At 48.7% G+C, this 21,379-nt stretch overlaps 1 protein-coding gene across 1 annotated transcript; it reads left to right on the forward strand.

Moving 5' to 3' along the window:
* The first annotated feature begins 4,234 nt into the window (after nucleotides 1–4,234).
* Nucleotides 4,235–6,985, forward strand: LOC128779876 (ubiquitin carboxyl-terminal hydrolase 17-like protein 6). Its single transcript, XM_053916717.1, has 3 exons — nucleotides 4,235–5,627; nucleotides 6,541–6,644; nucleotides 6,884–6,985. Exons 1-3 carry the CDS (start codon nucleotides 4,235–4,237, stop codon nucleotides 6,983–6,985), a joined length of 1,599 nt encoding a protein of 532 aa, XP_053772692.1.
* Nucleotides 6,986–21,379: the final 14,394 nt, after the last annotated feature.

A 21,379-nucleotide genomic window follows, 5' to 3' on the forward strand; every position in this document is an offset into this window, starting at 1 on the left:
CAAAGAAGGATATTTGCAATGTAAAGGGAGAAATGGTCCAAACCGGTTCTGCTCCATACTTGGAAGGTCTAGCTCAGATTTTAAGAAGTCAAAGATACTCAGTAAACATTTGCTGCCTCAATTCAGGGTGAGGGAGTTTTAGCAAGAGCAAGTGTCATAGCAGTCAAGGTACAATGCAGGCCTGATTCCCCACGGGAGAACCTATCCATGGACGAGGGTTCTGCCCGCCAACCTCGCTCCCCACGGGCTTTTCTGAGTGGGGGCTGGGCCACATTTCCCATGCTTGCAACGGTTCCCTGTAAGTTCCACCTTCTCATGTTGTATATGTGTGCATGTATGAACACATGCATGAACGCATGCATCCCCCCTTTACACACACACACACACACACACACACCATGTCAGTTGCTCAGCCACCAAGTCTAAGGCTCACACTGAGATGTATGAGAACACTTAGCACACTAAAACACTAGAGCTAGAAGCAGCGTTGGAGATCATGTAAGCCCATGTTTGCAGAACTAAATTGATTTCACTGCGTACTGACTGTTTCTAAAAATCAGTGCTCCCAGCTCCATGCGACCACCTTCAAGTTGGAAACTCTTTACACTAAGAATTGGAAATTTTCAAACAATGTATGTGGCAGTGTTCAAGCACTATCGATCCCTGAACAGAGGATCATCTGAGACTCAAAGGTGACCCACACCTCCGGTGAGGAGCAGAGAGGGACAGAAGGTCAGACTTTAGTGGCGAAGACAGACATGTGCCCAGCAAAGTAATAAACAGTGTGACACCTTTTACAACCTGATCTAGACCCGTGGGACTCAGAACAGGCTTGGGGGCAATGGACTTGACCGGAGTTATTGGAGCCTGGAGAGGGTTCACAGACACAATGTCCTGTCCCTGTCTAAGCCAATGGCCGTAGCACCCTTGACTATTCCATTGTAACTGAAACTGAAGGATTGTTGTTGATCAATTTCCACTTTGGTGCCAATATATCATGAACTTTCGTTCCCATTTGACAATTATTTTCATGCAAAACTGCCAGTTCCATTATCCTGGAGAACTGAGCATCCAAAATAACAAGGACTCTCTGTTCTCCTTTGAAGGCCGTTCTGCCCCTAGGGAACCCCTCTGTCCCTGGACATCCTTAATGGGGAATCAAAATGTCCTTATTGCCCAAACAGAGACACTCCCCTGGTCCTAGGGAGCTGCTCACTGCAGTGAAGCCATCAGCTGTCCGTCTGTCTCTATGGACACCATCGCCCACGAGGACTATTGTCACTTGCTGCCATTTTATTCTCTTTTGAACCAAGTCTCGGGTAAACACCTTCCATAATTTCAGAGCATCTGCGAGCTTGAGAGAATCCTACACACAAGACCCAGTTCCCGGGAATACACACTAAGAAGGGGCCCCTTGGCAAAGTCAGTAACGGGCAGTGCAGTCGCCTGACCCCCGAATGACCTCTTCTGGTTGTGCCAACCACATACCAGGTCAAGCGAAAACTGATTTAGATGACACGCTGTCAGAGGCTCTCCAGGTGTTTGGAACCACCTCTGCATCACCACTGATAGGAGAGGGGTAATGGAAGGTGGGCATTTTCTTAATCATTCTGTACCTCCCAGACTCCTCTGCTTTTGTCCTCCAGGAGTTAGTGGTTCTAAGAGGCTGGCATGAGAGAGGCACGCTGAAGCTCTGTGGGTTCAAACAGAAGTGGTAGGGACCACTTGTAAGGATTACTCTGAGCTAAGAAAACTCACCTGGTATTGCTGGTCTTTGGGGCTTGCCCCTGTCCCCATGGCTTTATTTCAACCCCTGGCTCTGCTTGTTGCCTCTCCACCCCTGGTCTTCCCAAACACAACCTACACTGAGAGATTCACCCTGAGTGAAGACTGAGTGTGCCCTTTGCACTCGAGGTAGAGACACAGACGAGAGGTATAACCCTCCTTCTCTAACAAGGCTTACGGCAGCCCCCTCAGACCTCCTGCCTGTGGCTGAGGAAAGGACTGGACACAGAAAGGGGAACAGGCCAATATCTCAAGCTTCTGGCCAAGTATATTCCGGGAGGCATAAGCGATATTAATATACCTGAAATAAAATTGTTTCCGTGAGAAACAGGGCCTTAGGGCTCAGTAATATGTAGGTGGTGGACATAGAAGTAACAATAGTACTTATTTATTTATTTTATATCTGTTAAGAGCACGGTGTTGAGAAAGTGTATGTTAGGAGAAATCTTTTTTCTTTTTTTTTAAATCCTCACCAAAGGATACTTTTCCATTGCTTCCAGAGACAAAGAGGAAAGGAGAGGGAGGAACATCGATTGGCTGACTCCTGGGCGCATCCCATCTGGGAATGGAACCTGAAACCTTTTGCTTAGGGGACGATGTTCTGACCAACGGAGCCACACCGGCCAGGGCCATAGTGTTTAATTACTAATGGCAGTGATGCAGAATCGGAGGCGAGTGAGAATGACGGTGAGGATGGTGATAGTGAGTTTGCTATCTGTTCGACATTGCAGACATACAGACGAATAAATCCCAGCCTCTGTTCTAAGGGAGACTATTAAGTCTCACCCCGTTCTGTAGAAACTTCTTCTACATCAATTCCACATACCATTTTCCTCAGCAAAGCCATTGGGCTTACAAAGCACAGAAGAACCAGCTGTTCCTCGTCCTTGTTTTTATCACTCTGCCTCTCACTGAGGATGAGCTCAGTGGTCTTGTTATATAGCTTTGAATTCAGTCTCTGCTCACGAAGAGTGTGCAGCATTCGGGGATAGGGTGGGGGTGGCAGGTCCTGGAGCCCAGGTCTGTTGCTTCCCTACAGACTGACCGGCACCCCCAAGGCCCCTGCTCTGCCCTGCACTCTGGGTCCCGCACCTGTGCCTGGCCTCTGGAATGTCTCTTGTCCCCCTCCTGAAGCACGTACCGAGCACTGCAGGCCTGAAGCCCAGTGGAGAGTGCCCTTAGGGTGGCCGAGTCTACAGAAAAGCATCCAAGTGCACCAAATATTTCTGATTCCCCGTGGGTGCCCCGGAATGGCTTGTGCTACCCTGAAAGGGATGGAAAAGGTGTTACTAGCTGTGTAAGCACCTTCCAAGTTTTCTGCCATAGCTCAAAGCCCGGGACCCACTATGGCCTGCAAGAGAGACCTGCACAGTTGTCTGAGGCCCTCCCTGAGCCTCTCTAAATCTTCACTGTACCCTCATCCACCCAAGAAATGCTCATGCTGCATTGCAAGCCATGGAGAAAGAGACCCACCCTCCTGATCCAGCAACTGCTGCATTTTCTAGGTGTCCAGACAGGCCTATGAAAGGCTTCCGCAGGCCTGTGATGGCCCCGGCTGGTCTGCCATGGAGGGCGGGAGGCCGGCCGGGAGGTGGTGGCTGCTGTAATGCTGGGGTGCCCAATGGGTGTAACGGGTGCTGTGACACACTTGCGGTCAAAGAGTGTGTGTGTGTCACTACAGATGTAACTACAGGAGCAAAGGGTTGGAGACCCGAATTTCTCCAGAGTGACCTACGTTTATGGGGTTCGCTGTGGATTTTTTCTTTATGGCTCAAGCTTGTCTATATTATTTGCTTCTCACCTAAAATCTGATCAGATCGACAATAAAACTGATTTCACTTGGATCAATCATTTTGAAAAATAGATGTCTTACAGGACATCTTAATGAGGACATCTTATCGATTTCATTAGGTTCCCACGAACAAGGTGGCTTAGAAGAAATTTATCCCCTTACAGTCGGACACTGGAAGTCCAAACCAAGGTGCCAGTCGGGCCACATTCCATCCGAAGACTTCCGGGGGAATCCTGGTCTCACGCTGCTGGTCGCTGTTGACGTTCCCTGCCACAGGACAGCAAACTCCAGTCACCAGCTCCGGCATCAAAGGCCAGCCTCGCCGGGGTTCTAAGTCTCAAATCTCTTTCTCTTTCCCTGATAAGAATAACTGTATTAGGATCCCAGGTTGTGCTTGAATTCGGGATAATCTCTTCTTGAGGTCCTTAAGTCAATGATATCTGAAAGGCGTTCCTTTGCCTCCCGGGGATGGAGGCGTGGCCACACCCTAGTGATTCATGGGGGGGCAGTTTATTGGTGGGTCGACCTTGGGCCAGGCCTTAAAAGGGCAGAGGGGCCAGCCTCACCCTTCATTGCAAGACCTGCTAGGCCTTGTAAGCTTCGCTCTGCAGCGGGAGCTTTCAGGTGGCAAACCTCATGAAGATTGTCTGCGGAGGCATGGAGGCTGCATCTCTGGACCGAGCAGAAGAGTCTCAGCTCAACGTCTCTCCAACACTCAACCCTGCTGGGTCCAACGCAGGTGCAGCCGAAGCCCGCCCGGGACGCCTCCGCTCGGAGAACCCATCGCTGCCGCCGCCCCAGATAGTGCGCGCCCTGCGTGATGCGCTGGCTCCCACCCAGAACGGCCCGACGTGGAAGACACCCTATGGGGTCGGAGCTGGGCTGTGGAACCTGGGGAACACATGCTACGTGAATGCGGCCCTGCAGTGCCTGACCCACACCCCGCCGCTGGCCCGCTACCTGCTGTCCCGGCGGCACTCGGAGACCTGTCTGAAGCCGACGTCCTGCGTCCTGTGTTCCATGCAAGTTCACGTGAGTCGGGCCCTCCTGCATCCCGGAGACGCGATCCAGCCCCCGGAGGAGCTGCTTGCCGGCTTCCACACACACCAGCAAGAAGATGCCCACGAGTATCTCATGTTCACCATGGACGCTATGCAGCAAGCCTGTCTGCGTGAGCTTGGGCAGCTGGCCGGGCCCTCCGCGGACGCCACCCTGATCCGTCAGATATTCGGAGGGTACTGGAGATCTCAGATCCAGTGTCTCAGCTGCCACAGCGTGTCTGACACCCTGGACCCGTACCTGGACGTTGCCCTGGATATCCAGGGGGCTCGGAGTGTGACCCAAGCCTTGGAGCTCCTGGTGACACCCGAAAAGCTGGACGGTGACAATTGCTATCAGTGCAGCGTTTGCCTCAAGAAGGTGCCTGCTTCCAAGACCTTGACTTTGCACACTGTCTCCAAGGTCCTTATCCTGGCCTTGAAACGGTTCTCGCATTTCACAGGCAGGAAGACGGAGAAGGTCGTGGACTATCCTGAGCGCCTGGACCTGCAGCCGTACCTGTCTCAGCCGAACTCAGGACCCCTTGTGTACGAGCTCTATGCCGTGCTGGTCCACGCTGGGCGGTCCTGTCACAGCGGACATTACTTCTGTTTCGTGAAAGCTGCCGACGGCCAGTGGTTCAAAATGAATGACGCGAAGGTCACTGCCTGTGACGCTTCTTCTGCCCTGCGACAACGTGCGTATGTCCTCTTCTACGTCCAGGAGACTGAGTTGGAGAGAGGCAGTGCGAGTGTGTCTGTAAGCAGGAAACGGAGGTGCCTCAGGTCGGAGCGGAAAGTCCTGGGATCAACCCAACAGGGGCCTGAGAGTCACTCCAGCATCACAGGTCCTGGGTCGGAATGTCCTGTGCAAGAGAATTCAGTCAAGCGCAGGACCTTAGAGCAGCGGGGACTTCTCCAGGAGCCATCCCGACCCAAGCCAGAGTTCAACCTCAGGGAAGTGGAATGTGCCCTGCCAGCCAGCGTGACTCACCCACCCAGAAACAGGGGTGGTATGGCCAAGCATCGTCCCAGACAGGAAAACGAGCTTCTCAATGGTGCAGCCAGAGGGAAAGCCCAGGCTAACAGGAGGAGGAAGACAGGGAAGCGGTCTCTGCGTGTAGTCCAGTAATCTCCACGGCACCTTCCGAGGCCATTGGACTGAAGACCCAGGTAAGGGAGCATGGGGACCTGAGGGTTTGACATGGGCAGACGAAAGGAAGAGAGCAGGGGAGGTTTGGAAATGAGAGGGAAGGAAAGGAATGGGGGTGCTGGGTTACAAGGGGGCCTGGGGCCTGACCTGATGGGAGGGGTGGGGAGGGGAGAGGGGGCAGGACAGGGGCACCTGGCCCGGGTAAGGAGCAGGCACCTGGGTAACTACTGAGAAGGTGACTCTCCCGGTTTCCCGAGGTGGATCAAAGGCTAGCACGTGAGCTGTGAGGAGAGCATGGATCCAACTGGGGGGAAACCGGTGCAGAAGACAGGAGGGACCAGAGGGTGAAGAGGCTGAGAGGAAAGAGGGAACAGCAGCTAGGCCGGAGACCAGAGGGCCATGGAGGGACTGCCTTGCCCCAGTCGGCAGGCTCCTCGTTTCAAGTTGTGAGGCAGAGGTAGCCTGGACTCACCTGCGTGTGTGTCTGCCTGTGCGGGCGACTTCATCTCTTCATCAGAAAAAGAGCCAACCCTCTCCCAGGAAAGGTCTGTTCAAGGTCTAATAGCCAAAACCACTGAAGTCCTTCCTCAGCAAAGTTACCATAAAAAGAGTGACACAGACCCAAAGTAACGACTGTGATCACAGCAATAAACAACTGTAATAGTGATGTTTCAGTTAGACTCTACGACATAGTTGGAAATTAAATTTAACCCCCTACGTCAATGACAATGACCCAGTAAGGGGACCCCTGAGGTCCGTGGACTCTGTCCTAGGATTGCTTCATATCCCGCGGTCGGGCGCTTTCTACTTCATTCCCCGGACCGCGGCGCCCTCCAAAGAGGCTCGCCACGCCTCGCCCCCACTGGCGCCCACACAGGTGGGCTTCTGCAGGTCTCCATACTGTGGGCACCTGGGTGGTGGCTGCATTTCATCATTTGCACATATTTGACCTCCCTGTGGCTTTGCATTTACCTTATATATACTCTTGATTGACCTACCCCCAGGTCCAGATCCTGGAACAGGGACCCCGCCCTGCCGGCTCCTCACCTAGCTCCGCGGAACCAGCCCTGATTTCCCACAGCTGCTGGGGACTCCGTCTGGCCACCCCTCCCGCAGAGGCTGCCTGTTGGTGATCATTCCCCCAATGGACTTAACTCACGCCAGGCCACCCTGCGCCTGAACGAGGTGCGATCATCCACTCTCAGGATCAGCCTTTGAGGCGCGGTTAATCGGGTCCTCTCTGAACAATATGTCCCTTTTACTGTAGGAATTAAACAAAGCTGCACCCACTGTGTGGTCTAATTTAGTTATTAATTGTTCATTTGGTTCCTAATTGTTACAGAGGGCATCTGTTAGAAATTGGAATGTCATCAATAATGTTTTCTTGTGAAAATTTTTCTTACCTCTGAATATGTGTAATTACCCTCTGTTTAATGTTTCATATTTCAATGAGGGTGTTTTACATTTTTTTCCGAAACAGTCTCCAAAGGCTTTCCTAACGGTCCATGATGAACTGATTTTTTTGGTTTTTGTTTGTAGAGGGTATCGTCAGTAATTATTGTTCATATTATAGCATATGTTACTTAAGACTATGGGTATACAAACTTGCATTAGTTATGTAAGGCTACAATGCAGTGGCTGGGTGTTTTGAAACTCCCACTGTGCGCACCCCACTAACTGTAGGGATCGTGGTCACAGTGCAGTGTTATTGGCTGTGTCAGCGTCGCCTTTCCGCCCATCCCCCTACTGCGTAAATTGTGTTTACTTATTCAAATTGGGCTGTACGTTTAGTTGTAGCTGCACCTCCCTCTTCCTCAGCCATTTCAGAGGGAGACACGGTGCCGCAGGGTATTGGGTTTTGAGTCTGGTAAATTATGAAATCCACAGTGAATGTTTGTATAATGAATGTAATGAAGCAATGACTTCTTATAGGATGATATTTTCTAAAGAAAGCCATCTTAAGATGGACATATTCTCTTTTTGTTGAATTATCAACTGGGACCCTTTTTGCAGCCCTTGGAGAGCCCTGGGTCTCAGGTCAGGGTGGGGGAGGGGGCACTACCTCTACAGGGCAGGCGGCTCTCCTAGGCTATATCCGACCCTCCCTGACTCTGAGGGTCACCTGCTTTGCACGTGATGTGTCCAGCAGGACGCCATCCTTAACTGACTGGGGTCTCTGCCCTCTGGTCCTCCTGGGAGCCTCACCTGGTCTTTTCCTCAGTTCTGGTATCTTAGCCCATCGCTTCGGTCAGCAGCTTCCTCTGGGATCCGGGGACAGCAGGGGTACACTGAGCGAGCACCCAAGATCCTGAGCCTCTGTGAAGGAGCTAGACATGTCGGCCTGTTTTCAGGGGGATGGCTGCCCTCTCTGAGATTTACTGCTGAGGATGGGACCTTTCCTTGGACACCTGAGGTGACCTACAACATCCAGAGGCACAGTCCCAGGATGGCCTTTGGGCCCATTATTCATCAGAAGCAGTGGCTCCCTGTGCACCTAAGCTGACGTGGGCCTGGCTTCCAGGGGAAGCACAGAAGGGAAATCACACAGGTTGCTCGGTCTCTCAGGAGGTCAGAATTGCCGCTGACTTCAATGTGGGGGGTCAGAGGTGGAAACGTGTACTTTCTTAGGCAGAGGATAAAATTCCTTCCTCATCACCCTCACAGACGGCTTTACATTTTCCGACCCTGCCGCAACCTTGGAGTCCCTTGGGGACATATATATACACACACACATATATGTATATCTGTATATAGTCCCCCTTGGAGACTGCCTTATTGGTCAGAGCACAGGTGAGCCAAGGGTATCTTGGGAGCGTTTCCCTTGGTGTTGAGGTTCAATGTTAGCTCTGCTGAAGTGCAACACTCCCAGCCCTGGGGACAGAATGGAATAATCCCCTTTGTGAGAAGCCCCGTTTTGCTTGGGGAAAGCACATTGTGTTAATTATTAAAAAATACATAAGCAGCTTACCTGGGGGTTGATAGGATTAGGGACTTATCTTACTGCAGCTTTATTCTCTAAGCTGCTGCAGCAGGGAAGAAGGGCTGTGGTCTAATCAGGGATGACTCAGGGCTGGGTAAATCAGAACTTATCTAAGTAAGGGGCGGGGTTGTGGAGCTCCCTGTTTTTCCCCGGTAGCTCAACCGAGAGGTTTTGGAACAAAATTAGAGAAACTTTCTGTGGGCCAGGTGAGCAGCGCTGTCTGTCCCTTGTCTCTGTGTTGCTTCCATTGACGGAGACATACGTTGAGGGCCCACCAAGAGTTTCACACGAGATACCTGTGATACTGCCCGCATGGAGTTCCCTGTGCGGGGACCCAGCACCACGAGACACCGAGTGTGTAGGGCTGAAGCTCGGAGAGGGATTCTGTAGGAAGGGAGGTGGAAGGGGAGAACTGAGGACTGCGGAGAGAGCTGTTGGGGAAAGGGGGTGTGTGGGCCTCAGCCTGGATCCCTACCCATGTGCTCGGGGGTGCAGGCCTCTGGGTGTGTGCTCAAAACCCAGGAAAGGAAGGACAACACCAACATTTACCTTCAGTAGCAACAGATTTTATTGTTTAACTCTCTGCGAGCATTGCTATATTGAAAAGGTTTAATTTTGCACAAAATTCTGCACTCGATATTTTCTGACCACTTCAGTCTCCTACATTTTATGCCACAAGTTTTATAAATGGGTGTTTTCTCAAAGTCTCGGGTATTTACTGAGTTGGGTGTTACAGGATTCTTTTGGAAGTTTTCACACACACACATGCTGGTATTTTCTGCTATGAAATCTAATGGAACATTTCTCTACTCTGATCTCAGGATGGCTCTCTCCTTGGCGTGGGAATCTCTAGAGGACTGCGACCTAAGCCACCACAGAAGGGCTTGCCTTCCCAGTGCGGCGAGTGTCTTGCACTCCGTGATTCCTCACGGTACCGTGAATGTTGCTACACAAACGGAGGACTTCCCGTGACCTGACACTGAATAACTGCACCAGGGCAAGTGCTTGGGAAGAATGGGGGTATTCTTCCAGAAGCCTCACCCTCTGATGTCCTGTGTTAGTGCTCAGTCCTTCACTGAGTTCTCTGTGCACATCAAACCTGCCACTTGGCTGACTCTTTGCTAAGAGTGGTCACAGGCCTAGGGGCTCCTCATGTGAAGTTAGCTCAGTCTATGAAAATGATAAACGGAGCATTACAGGTAGTTCTCTGAACAAGGCATCAAGTGTCTTTAATGTTTAGCATTGTTGCTGAAAACATCTATATCAGAATATTCACTTGTAAGTTCTGTCATGGTGTCTGAGATCAGGCCAATGACTGAAGGCTTTGGCACATAGATACCATACAGAAGGATCCAGTGCCACGTAAAATGCTTTTCTGGACTGAGGAGTGTGATGATGAATGGATCTTCTGCATTGTTCACACAGCGTTTCTTTAATGCATCAGTCTGCTGTTGTGTTTAAACGTTAAGCTGTGATGGATGTTCCTCCACCTTCCTTATGTGTGTGATGCCATGTCATGTGAGGTCAGAATATTTACTGAAGGCCTGCGTGATTTTCTGTCCGGTGTTGGGTTCCCTCATGACGTCTAAGGGAGGAGCAATGACTGAAGAATTTCCCACATACCTGACACGTGTATGGCTGCTCTCCAGTGTGGGTTCTCTCGTGTCGTCTGAGATTAGCATGCTGACTGAAGGCGTTCCCACACCGACGACATTCATATGGCTTCTCTCTAGTGTGTGTCCTGTTGTGCCGTGTGAGCTCAGAGCTGTGAGTGAAAGCCTTCCCACACACGAGACATATGTGTGGTTTCTCCCCCGTGTGGATTTTCTTGTGCTGGCTAAGCCCAGAGCTTTGACTAAAGGCTTTCCCACACTGATGACATTTATAACGTTTCTCCCCAGAATGGGTCCTCTCGTGTTTCCAAAGGTAAGATCTTTGACTGAAAACTTTCTTGCATAGGTGGCATGCATATGGTTTCTCCCCTGAGTGAGTTTTCTCGTGCTGTCTAAGGTAAGAACCTTGACTGAAGGCTTTCCCACACTGGGGACATTCATAGGGCTTCTCTCCCCTGTGCACTCGACTGTGGTTTCTAAGGTCAGAGCTTTGTGAAAAGACATCCCCACACAGGTGACATTTAAATGGTTTCTCCCTAGTGCGAGTCATCTCACGCTGTCTGAGGCCAGTTCCGTGGCTGAAGGCTTTCCCACAGACATGGCACTCACATAGCTTACCTCTGCTGTGAGTGCGACTGCGGCCATGGACGCAGAACTCCTCACTAGATGGCTTTGCACCCTGTGGGCTGACATAATGTTTCTTTCCTGTGCGAATTGACGAATATCGAGTTGGAGCATGTCTAGGAGCAAGTGCATTGCTCAAATCACTATGTTCTGCAGGATCCTCTGGAGTGTGAGATGTCTGCTTTGTGGAAGGAGAAGGAAAGCTTTTAATGGTTTGCCCACATCCATCCATCCATTCTTTTCTCTGCATAGAAATCCCAGAGTATCAGTCAGTGATAGACTCGGGTGGAAAGGTTTCCAGTGTTACTGGTGTGCCCATGTGACGTTACTCCCCTGCAGGCACAGGGATCTTCTCTTTTGTAGTATCCCTACCACGGAGTTATCTGATACGTTTTAGATATGACTTTAGTATGTTTCAATGACTAGGTAATGAACAAATCTTATGATATTGTCTTTTTTCAGATGCCAGGTTACTGTTTTGGCTCATGTGATTTTTTTCATTGATTTCAAACTATTCAAAATTTTATCTTGGGAAGAGCTTAATCCCAAGTTAATTACAAAATTGTATTCAGACTGTTGTGTTCATTACTAACTCATTGCCATGTATTTAATCCAGATAACTGAGTTTCGCAGCTATGAAACTTACCATTGGCATCATGGGCGATATGCCTTCCTTCCTGATCTGGTGTATTAATATCATTTCTTGTTTCTTAAGGGGAACTCTCATTGCTAAAATGATTGAAACAGTATAAGTGGTTAGAATGGCATTAGGGGAATGGAAAGGTAGAAATGCACCAACATCGATATAGGTAGGTGTGTTCCAAAACCTGTCACTTCATGAGGGAAAGCATAAGAAAGGAAATATTTTGGGTAGTAGACACACTTTAATGGTCATTGTCAATTAGGATAAAAAGATCAGAATTGAAATATGAAAAAAAGGAACTTGGTCAAGATATGGTGGCAAAAACTTAGATGGGAAGATTAGGACGAGAATCACTATGTGAAAGTTTACCTGCAAGAAGCACAGGATCATTCTTTCCCCTAAAGGGAAAGAAAATGGCAGGAGGACTCATGCTTTATGATTGATTTATGCAGGAAACGATGACATAGGCATTTTGCCCCAATGTCTGCCCTTATGTTTCAGAATGTGTAACTCACTTCCCAAGACCTTCCCTTGACATCCCAGGACACACTCAGTCACTGAGCAGACACCTGCCCACCTGGCACACTGACCCCTGCTGCTCACCTGCACTCTGGCCTGGGTGAAACCCAGGCCATTCCCCCCACAGCTCTTTGCCTTGCTCCAGCTGGAAAGTCACATCTGATGGGCAGTACTGATACCCTGTTTGTGGACGGGAGGAATGTGGGTTTGGGTTCTGTGCTAACGAACCGTTGCTATTGCCAAGGCCAGGGCAGGGGACTGGGGAGGGGTAAAGAGATGACTGCAGGTCAGTCCTGCAACAACAGTGTCAACAAGGAAACATGGCCATTTTCCTCCGCCAGCCGGGGAAGAGGTCCAGACCAGTGGCGGAAACAAGGATGACTGTTAGATGCTCGTGCCCGGGATCAAGTTCAAAGACAGAATTCAGAATGCTCAGTTTTCTCCAAAGGTGAGATGTTAATGCCTCCAGAGTGGGTGGAATATTATTTTCAAACAGAACCAAATCAACATAAGTTCTACAAGAATCATCAAAATTATTGTCTTTTCAGTGCTCTGGTCTTAAGCCTCCAAATACATGAGAACATAATGAATATTTTAAAATACTTGATCAATCATTTATGAATTAACACTATCCACTGATTTTCCCATTCTGCTCTTGGGGTGGAGACAGAATAGCCAAAGGATAGGAAGTTGTGGTCAAGGTGACATTCTAGTGTGGCGATGAAAACAAAATGCAAAACAAACGTCTTCCCTCTGAGCAGTTACGAGGGTCCTGGGAGATTCAGGGCAGCGACAAGGCTGGGACAGTGGCAGCGGTTCTGTGTGCCTGCTCGGTGTGTGAATGAATGGACACATAGACAGACACACATACACACAGGTTTCACGACTCACCCACGGAGACCAAGTGACTGATGCTCTCCAGCATCACATCTCTGAAGAGCCTCCTCTGGGACGTGTCCAGCAGGGCCCACTCTTCATGGGTGAAGTCTACAGCTATATCCTTGAGGGTCACCGATTCCTAAAAGACCACGGACAGTTCAGGTCACACAGGCCAATTGCTGCCAGTGTGCAGAAGAAGCTGAGACAGCAGCACCAAGGAAATGAAGGGGAGCTGGGTGTGTGGACAGATCAATCTGTGTTCGGGGTTCTACTCGGTTAACTGTCAGTGCTGAGCTGGCATCTGCCCTTCTGATACACTCACAGAAACAGACACACACTGAGTTGGTGATAATATATTGTAAAGACGCCTCGCATGAGCTGTGGTATAGTACGACCTGAGGGTGTTTCAGTGACCTGGTCGTTAGAACATCCAGACAGGTGATTAACACGATAGATTCATCACAAACCAAACAATGACCGTGATGTGGTCCTTCTGAAACATGACCATTGGGGGGAAGGGGAGAAAATGCAGACAACTGTAATTGAACAGCAATAAAAAAATAACAATAGCCAGAGGGGAGTGGGGAGGGGATAGTGGGGCGAGGAGTCTATAGGAGCTACTATAAAGGACACAAGGACAAAATCAGGGGGGAGGGTAAAGGTGGGGGAGGGAGGTGAGACTGGCTGGGGTGGGGTGGAGGGATGGGGAGAAAATGCAGACAATTGTGACTGAATAACAGGAAATAAATAAATAAATAAATAAAACTAAAAAATAAAAATAAAAAATAAAAAAATGAAGTAAAAGAAAAAGAAAAAACCCCAACCATTGGTTGAAATTATGTCCCTAGGGGAATTTCCGGCTCCTCATCTATAAGCTGGTTTCATTACTTGTTATGAGTGTTGAAAGATTCAGTGTACTAATATATGAAAATTTCTTGTCGGGCAACCCCGCATTAACCACAAAACATTGCTCTATACATCATTAAAATGTCAAAGAGCCTTGAAAGCATCTCTAGCGTCCCTCAGAACTGAACAAGTCTATGCAGAATGTGGTACGAGTAGGTGTGTCTCTATTATAGCTACAGGACTCAGGTGAGCATAACAAACAAGAGGTGGGGAGGTTCAGCAGCACAGGCCAGGGCCTCTGAGAGGCTGTGCTGAAGGACAGTCCCAGCTGACTGTTTTGTGGGATGAGGCCTCCCCATTCTTGACTTTATCTGGGACCTCAAACAGCAGTTATCCCTGCTTCCCTGGTGGCTTTATCTTATCTCCGTGCTAAAGGATAAAAGAAGTCTTTTGATTGCTTTTGGCCCACCCAGTTTTTCAAATATTTACCTAGGGCCCAACTTTTGCTCTACCTATTAGACCCCTTCTCCATTGTATGTAGCACAATTAAGAAAATCCTATTCCCTACTTGTATATATTGTACTAAGAGATAAAAATGGGATTGGGCAAGACAGAGAATTATAACTTCAGTTATACTTCTTAGAAATTTTCAAAAGTGCAAATTCATTCTGATAAAGGGAAGAGAGTTAAAATGGGGGAAAACCCACCGATTCCTCCTGCTGACTCACCCTCTCCTGCTCCTCTCCACACCGAGTGGCCCTCACCACGGGTCTCCTAACCCTGATTACTTATTCGCATGTGCTCACTCGATGGCCTTTCTACTGGCCTGTCATGCTCTGCTCCTCCTCCATCTCTACCATTTGCAATCATCGCCATCCTGAACGCATCACAACCAAAGACAGGACTGATGAGTTAGTGATGGGCCAGGGAGGCCATGACCGGGTGAGGTAAAGGAAACTTCTCTTATCTCTTCTGTGAACAGGCAAGCTTAATGAAGCCTGGCATAAATGTGTGTGGTGTGGGGAAGGAGGTCCGTTACCGCTGAGCTCCTGACTCATGATCGCTGTCCCGCACTTCTGGGCAAACTTAATTGGAGCTCAGGTGCCTGACTTCCATGTGCTTGCACTTGGACATCCTTGCCAATAGGAAAAAGTTGCCCATCTGATGGCCCTGGGGGTGTCCTTAGAGCAGAAAGAGGCATCCGCTACTCACCAGGGGCTGCATGGTCAGTAAGCCGCCTGCCGGGTGTCCTTCTCTGGGTTCTCACTCACAGACGGTCCGAGCACTGAGCAGGCAAAGCTGGGCACAGAGACAGAAGCCATGAGACCCCAGTGTTGTGCATGATTTCCAGACCCACCCATCACAAAGCCCCAGTGTTCACCTGGGTGTGTTCCCCCTCCCAGCCTGACAATGTGAAACGTGTTGCACTCTGAGAATTACAGGCAGAAGTCTCTGCTCTCCAGGGTCAATTGTAATAGGATTGTAGCTGTGGTTGCTACAAAGAAGGTCAAAACACAGATATCTTACCAGTAAGAACTTGATGAAGACTGAGATTCCTATGCTAATGAGCTTATGATATCTACAATTGTTCAATTCCCTCCCTGATTTCCAAGCACAGCAATTGCTGACTCACGCCCTCTGTAGGCTTTGGTTTCCACCTGCAGGTAAACACTGCACAATTTCTCAGGTGTCATTATTCTTGCAGGGGTTCTCCAACCTCCATGGAGCCCTCTGGACCCTCACCCCGTCCTGTCTCAAACTCCCCATGGGCCTGGATACCAAGCAACTAAGAACCTATTTTATGGTAAAGTTCATGCACTCCACATTGTATTCCATCTGGCGGGATCAAAGGCACCGGAGGTACAGTGTATCTACCTACACCTCTGTCTTGGCTACAAGTCCTGGAAATCTCTATTAACAGAAACATCTCTATATATTCACAATTAATTGCCCTCACAATGTCTTTTCTGTCTTGAAATAATACTCTCCTCTGATGAAGTTTTCTCTCAAATTTTTGCCCTTTTCCCAATCACCCCAAAGGGTCAGTTTCAATCAGAAATGAAAAACTAGCCCCAGATGAGTGCAGGATGTTCTAACTGCATGGATGCATCCAGTACCCAGGAATATTCACAGTGCCTGAGGACACAATAAACAAGGTTAGCTAGTCATTGGAGTATAAGGAGGGAAGGGTTTGGAAAACTAATCCGGAATTGGCTGTGAAATTGTGCTTAGTTTTGACTTCAAGGCAAATTTAGATGAAATGGAATGTTATTTTTTACCATCAAATGTTTCCTTCTGTAGAATGATGGGAATCTATCAGTCAATCCTGTTTGATATCCAGGGACCCCCTATCACGTGCTACAGTGTGGCCCTATGGGTAGAAATCAAGAATGTATGTAGGCACCCCTGAGCTGTGCCTGTGCGGGTACAGGAGGCAGGGAAGGTGGTCACAGCTCAGGTGAGACCTGCCCATAAAAGGAACACCTAGGAGCTGATCTTTCTTAGATTCTGGAAAATCCCCACCAGGTCCCACAATTTATATACATTCTGCACTAAAAATGGCCCAGCCCTATTCCAGATGCTAGGATTGAGCACTTGACACTCCTGAAATAGTGTTGCATCCCGCCTCTTACAGAGTCTGAGCCTCTGGCAATTACTGCAATTACTGTATTGGGAAGCAAGATCTAGGTAAGTGGTTAAAATTGCAAATAGATTCAAAGCAAGAATGGGAAAGAAACACAAATAGTCAAATGATCAGAAATGAGGTGGATGGCATGAACATTGATGCAATAAAATGGAACGATCATGGGAAGCTTTGATATGACTTATAAAATATTAAGGGGATGAGCCAGCTCATGTCTTAGCATTGGAGAACTCACCACAACGCCAAACTGGAGGAGGTGGTGATGCCAAATGGGTGCTTGGAGGCCAGGTCCACAAAGAAGCCAATTCCTCTTCTTCCAAATTCCCCTACTGCTCAGCGCCTTGTTTCCTGGGCAAAGGCTTTGGACCTGTTTGACTGCCTTTTATCCTGGGAAGACAGTTAGTAAATATACAGGAGGGTACATTCCGAGGACACACCCTGATTGCACTGATAACAATCAACCTCAACAGGGCTTCTATCTGTGGGCTACACTCTGTTCAATTGGATTAGATTGTCCAGACGAGTATGAGATTATAACTCTGCCGCAAACTTGGAGCTTAGAGGGCAAAGCTGCTAAGGACATTATGAAGAGATAATAGAAAGATCCATTAATTCCTTTATTCACTTAAAGGTTTTTCTGAGTACACTCTCTGTATAGGAAATATTACATGTCTTGGAACAGAAGCAGAGCATCAGCCACAATGGGGTTCTGTGGACATGGGGTGAAATTTTCTGTAGGAAATGTGGACTTAAAGATAAAATGAAAGATGAAGAAATCTGAAACACCAATAATAATGTGACATCCAAGATACAGTACTGGGATGCAGAATTTGAGTGTGAGGGCACTGGCCACATAGAACTTTCAAATACATGTTAAGAATTTATTAACTACCCAAACCCTGAGAAGATGACTTTATACTTCATTTCTGTGGGTAGTGGGGAAATAGAAACATTACTAGTTAGTAAAATACAATAAATCATTTTACTTCTTTGTCATTCACAGTTGATTTGTATCTTTGAAAGAAGTTGTTATGACTGTAGAGGGAGGCTCTTCTGGCTTAAAATTCCAGGTTCCCAAGAGGAAATCATTAAACCAGAGACATAGTAAGTAGTCCATCGTATCTGAGGACACACTTCTTAAAAACTCCCTGGCCACCCTACTAGGTCAGGCAGGTCAACGTCAGATGGTTCTCGGGTGCTCACTAGAGGGCATTTCAGAGCTTTGCCATTAACATTCATTCTCCACAGGCTCCTCTTTTCTCTCACTTTCACCAGGTCGTTTAGATACTGTTTCACCGGGAAGTAGGTAACTTTGCAGGTAGATTCTTTCAAACACGCGATTTCACATATTTCTGCACTGTCATTCACTGGCTGCGCCATCTCCCTCACAACAGGAAATAAATGCTTTTAATCCCAGCTAGGTAATTTACTTCTACTTTTGAGTTTGGTTCCCATTCCCTCCTGCTATATTACTAATTTTATGTCATAGTTTAACATGTCTACACTTTACCTGAAATGATTCTCTCTCAATCTGATCCATTTTCTTAGCATTTAAACAGGTTATGGTATCCACCACACCTGAAATTTGAATTAAAAATTAAATTACTTCGTACTTCTTTTATTTCCATTTGCTGCCCTTTGGTCTCTTTTAATCCAAGTTGAAGGTATAGTTTAATCTATAAATAAAAAATATAGCATGTCTCCTCAGCTCACACCAGTCTCATTTTTGTCTCCATTCATTTGTGACATCGTTCTAGCTAGGGTGCTAATGTACTAACCACCACCAACAAATATCCATGGGATGTCATCAGTCCTTATGTTACCTTCCACCTCAGCAGACTTGGATTCCTTCTGCATATAAGCCCTATTTTCCCTGAGATCTATTTACTGTTGTCAAGTTTTGGTTCTTAGACAAGATGCAGTCAAGTGTTCTGAGCATTTATTGGGGAGTTCTGTGCAATCACGAACTTTCCCAAGTCTTCAGGATCCCAGGGCCCCTCCGAAGGCTGTGTCCTTTGTAGGATGGGAGCACCAAGGGCAACACTCCTACTGAAGGCACATCTGATCTCTTTAAATGTTTGAGGATGTGAACTGAGAAGTTGGGAGTTCCAAGGGCCTGAGAGGGAAAGATGCAGGAGAGATGTGGGCCGCGGGGCTGAGGCAGTGGTGGGGCTTAGACGTCCATCCTGGGCCGGACGGATCCATTCCAGGTGGACACATGGAGTCCTGCCTTGCATCACGGGGGCCCGACTCCTGAATCCGGTGCGTGCCCTTGCTGCAGGCAGCACCCTGACCAGGCTTCCACACGTCCTTGCCCCCTAAGCCTGTCCTCAAGAGGTTTGCACACAGTCCCCCAAGTTGTCCCAGACCCTCCTCCAGGCTGTGTTTCTTCTTCTTCTTCGGTTGTTCGTTTTTGCCTTCTGTAACATATTTCAGGAGCAGGCCCAGGGCTACAACCCTCACCCACCGCGTGAGGCCCAATGGAGTGACCTTGTCATGCACTTAGTGTATTCTGTACCCTGTCCTCCCTATTTATTGTTATTCTCAATAGTAACATTAGTAGAATTGATATCATTAGTATCAGGACCACTTTTGTAATTCATGGTCTTCCTACGGCATTTCTTGTCAGGAATTAATTTTACTGATGCCATACACCAGCGATTTTCAATCGGTGTGCCCTGAGACTTTTTAAACATGCAACACCTGACTATTTAGTCAGGGCATTGACCTCTTTTCCCTTAGATTGTCAAGTAAGAAAATGACAATGGCCAGCACACCCGCTGCCACCGATGTGGATGCCCTGTCTGGAAGCATGAATATATAGCACACATAATAGCGTTGCATCTTATTGGTCTTGTCCATAATAAGGTGGCGTCTCATTGGTTAATTCTTGGTACCAGAAATCCTTATATACAGGTCTAGTCACCTGATTTTTTTAAAAAGTCACTTTGGAACAAAAAGAGTAGGTAATTACTACTAGTACTATTTGTATATAAATCAAAATGATGGCTATTTTTGTCAGATAACCCAAGATATATATATTTGATGTGCTGCAGAAATTTAGTAATCTGTTTATGTGCCATGAAAGGAAGAAGGTTGAAAATCGCTGCCTAACAGCACTAAAGTCTCCCTTTTATGAAGCCGTTTTATGAAGCCGATCAGATTTCCTTAGGTGCCTATAGAGGGTACTTTACACTCTTGTTCCCGGTCCATCCAGTGAGGGATGGAGGGTCCGAAGAGACAGCGGGGTTCTGCGGAGACCCTGCGCTGGACAACCAGGGGAGAGACGGGGTCTGCATTCCCTTCCCCAGCGGCGCTCATCCCAGCAGCGGGTGCAAAGAGGAGACCCCAGGCAGGAATACGGCAGAAAGCCCGAGTCCGAGGGCGCCGGTGCCGGAGGTTAAGCCGGCGCTGATGGGGAACACAGAACCGAAAGCGGAACCGGCACCTGGGGGCCTGCGGCGGCAGCACGGAGTTCCCCAAACGGGAGCACCGACGGCGGGGAGGGTAGTCGCTGCGTTGGCCTCTCGCCCACTCATTCCAGAAGCCGGGGCTGGGGGACGGGCGGTGAGGGCCAGAAAACTGCTGGTCGGAAAAGCAATAGTGAGAGCCACACCCCAGAGAATGACCTCGACTCGGCAACCTGGCTTCCGGTTCAGAGGGACCCTCAGAGCTCCGGGGAGGGTGACCCGGAAGCTCCAGGTCAGGGACTCGGAGCCTGGAAGGCGGGGCTGGCGGTGGGCGGGGCCTCGCTTCCATCCTCTGGCCGCGGGGCCTTTCCGGCCTTTCCACGGACACTTCCGCCCTCAGCGCTTGCGTCCCCTTGTTCCCTTGGGTCACCCAGACTCTAGGGGTCTGTGTCACATTCAGAGATTAACATACGTAAAGGAAAAACTTTGTGTGGATCCACAAGTACCGAATGCAGGGGAGTTTCCTAGACAACAACTTGAACACAGTTGCAGTGACACTTAGCGTTTCTGAGCACGTCCCTCGAGTCCCGCAGCCGAGTGGACTCTGCCCTTGTGCTGCTCCGCTGTCCCACAAATTTATTGACAGTGACAATTAGAACCGGAACCGCCAAAAGTGGATTGGACAGGTGTGTCCTAGGAGTTCTACTCCATGGCTTCCGTTTATGCACGTGTCTTTCAGGAGATCCAAGAGTGTTTCCCTAGCTGAAAGAAGGAGAGGACGTGCTACTGAGGTCTCCTCATCAAGCCCAAGAAAGTCCCTGCCACGAAGGGCACGTGAAAACCTCAAGAGATCAACCTCGGGAAGGACACCATGGCGAACAATGTCTACTAGGACCCGCTGTGTGTACTTGGTCTGTAATGACATTGACACCCTGCAAGATAGAGAGACCACATAGAATGCCGTGTGACCTCACACACCACAATTCCCCCTGAGAAAAAGGGTAATGATCAAAATCACGGGAGAAGGTAACCATGATCAAAATGACCATCACTGCGACATAAATAATGAGAATTCTAATAGTGACCGTCACTACATTCTGCAGAGGAGTAAATGACCTTGCGGAGTCTGCTAAATGCACGACGATGCACACAATGGACTATGATGGGAACTCGCCCTCCCGGGACTGCACCAGAAATTGCTTCCTCGAGGGCGGGAGGAAGGAGCTGGCCCGTGCTCTTTCTAAGGAAATCCTCTCTATGGAGCCATAGGGTTGACCCTGACCTCGTCTGAACTTGTCCTGAAGTAGAGGATGGAGGGAGCATGACTCAGATGATAATTAGACCCTCACTTTCTGTGGCTCTCCCATATGGCAGCCCATTACCACCACCTGGGGAACTTTGAAATACCTAGTGCCCCACCCTCTGACAGACACAGAACCTACAAATTACTTAGA

The sequence above is a fragment of the Desmodus rotundus genome, chromosome 13, assembly GCF_022682495.2.
Source record: "Desmodus rotundus isolate HL8 chromosome 13, HLdesRot8A.1, whole genome shotgun sequence".
In the NCBI taxonomy this organism is placed as follows: domain Eukaryota; kingdom Metazoa; phylum Chordata; class Mammalia; order Chiroptera; family Phyllostomidae; genus Desmodus; species Desmodus rotundus.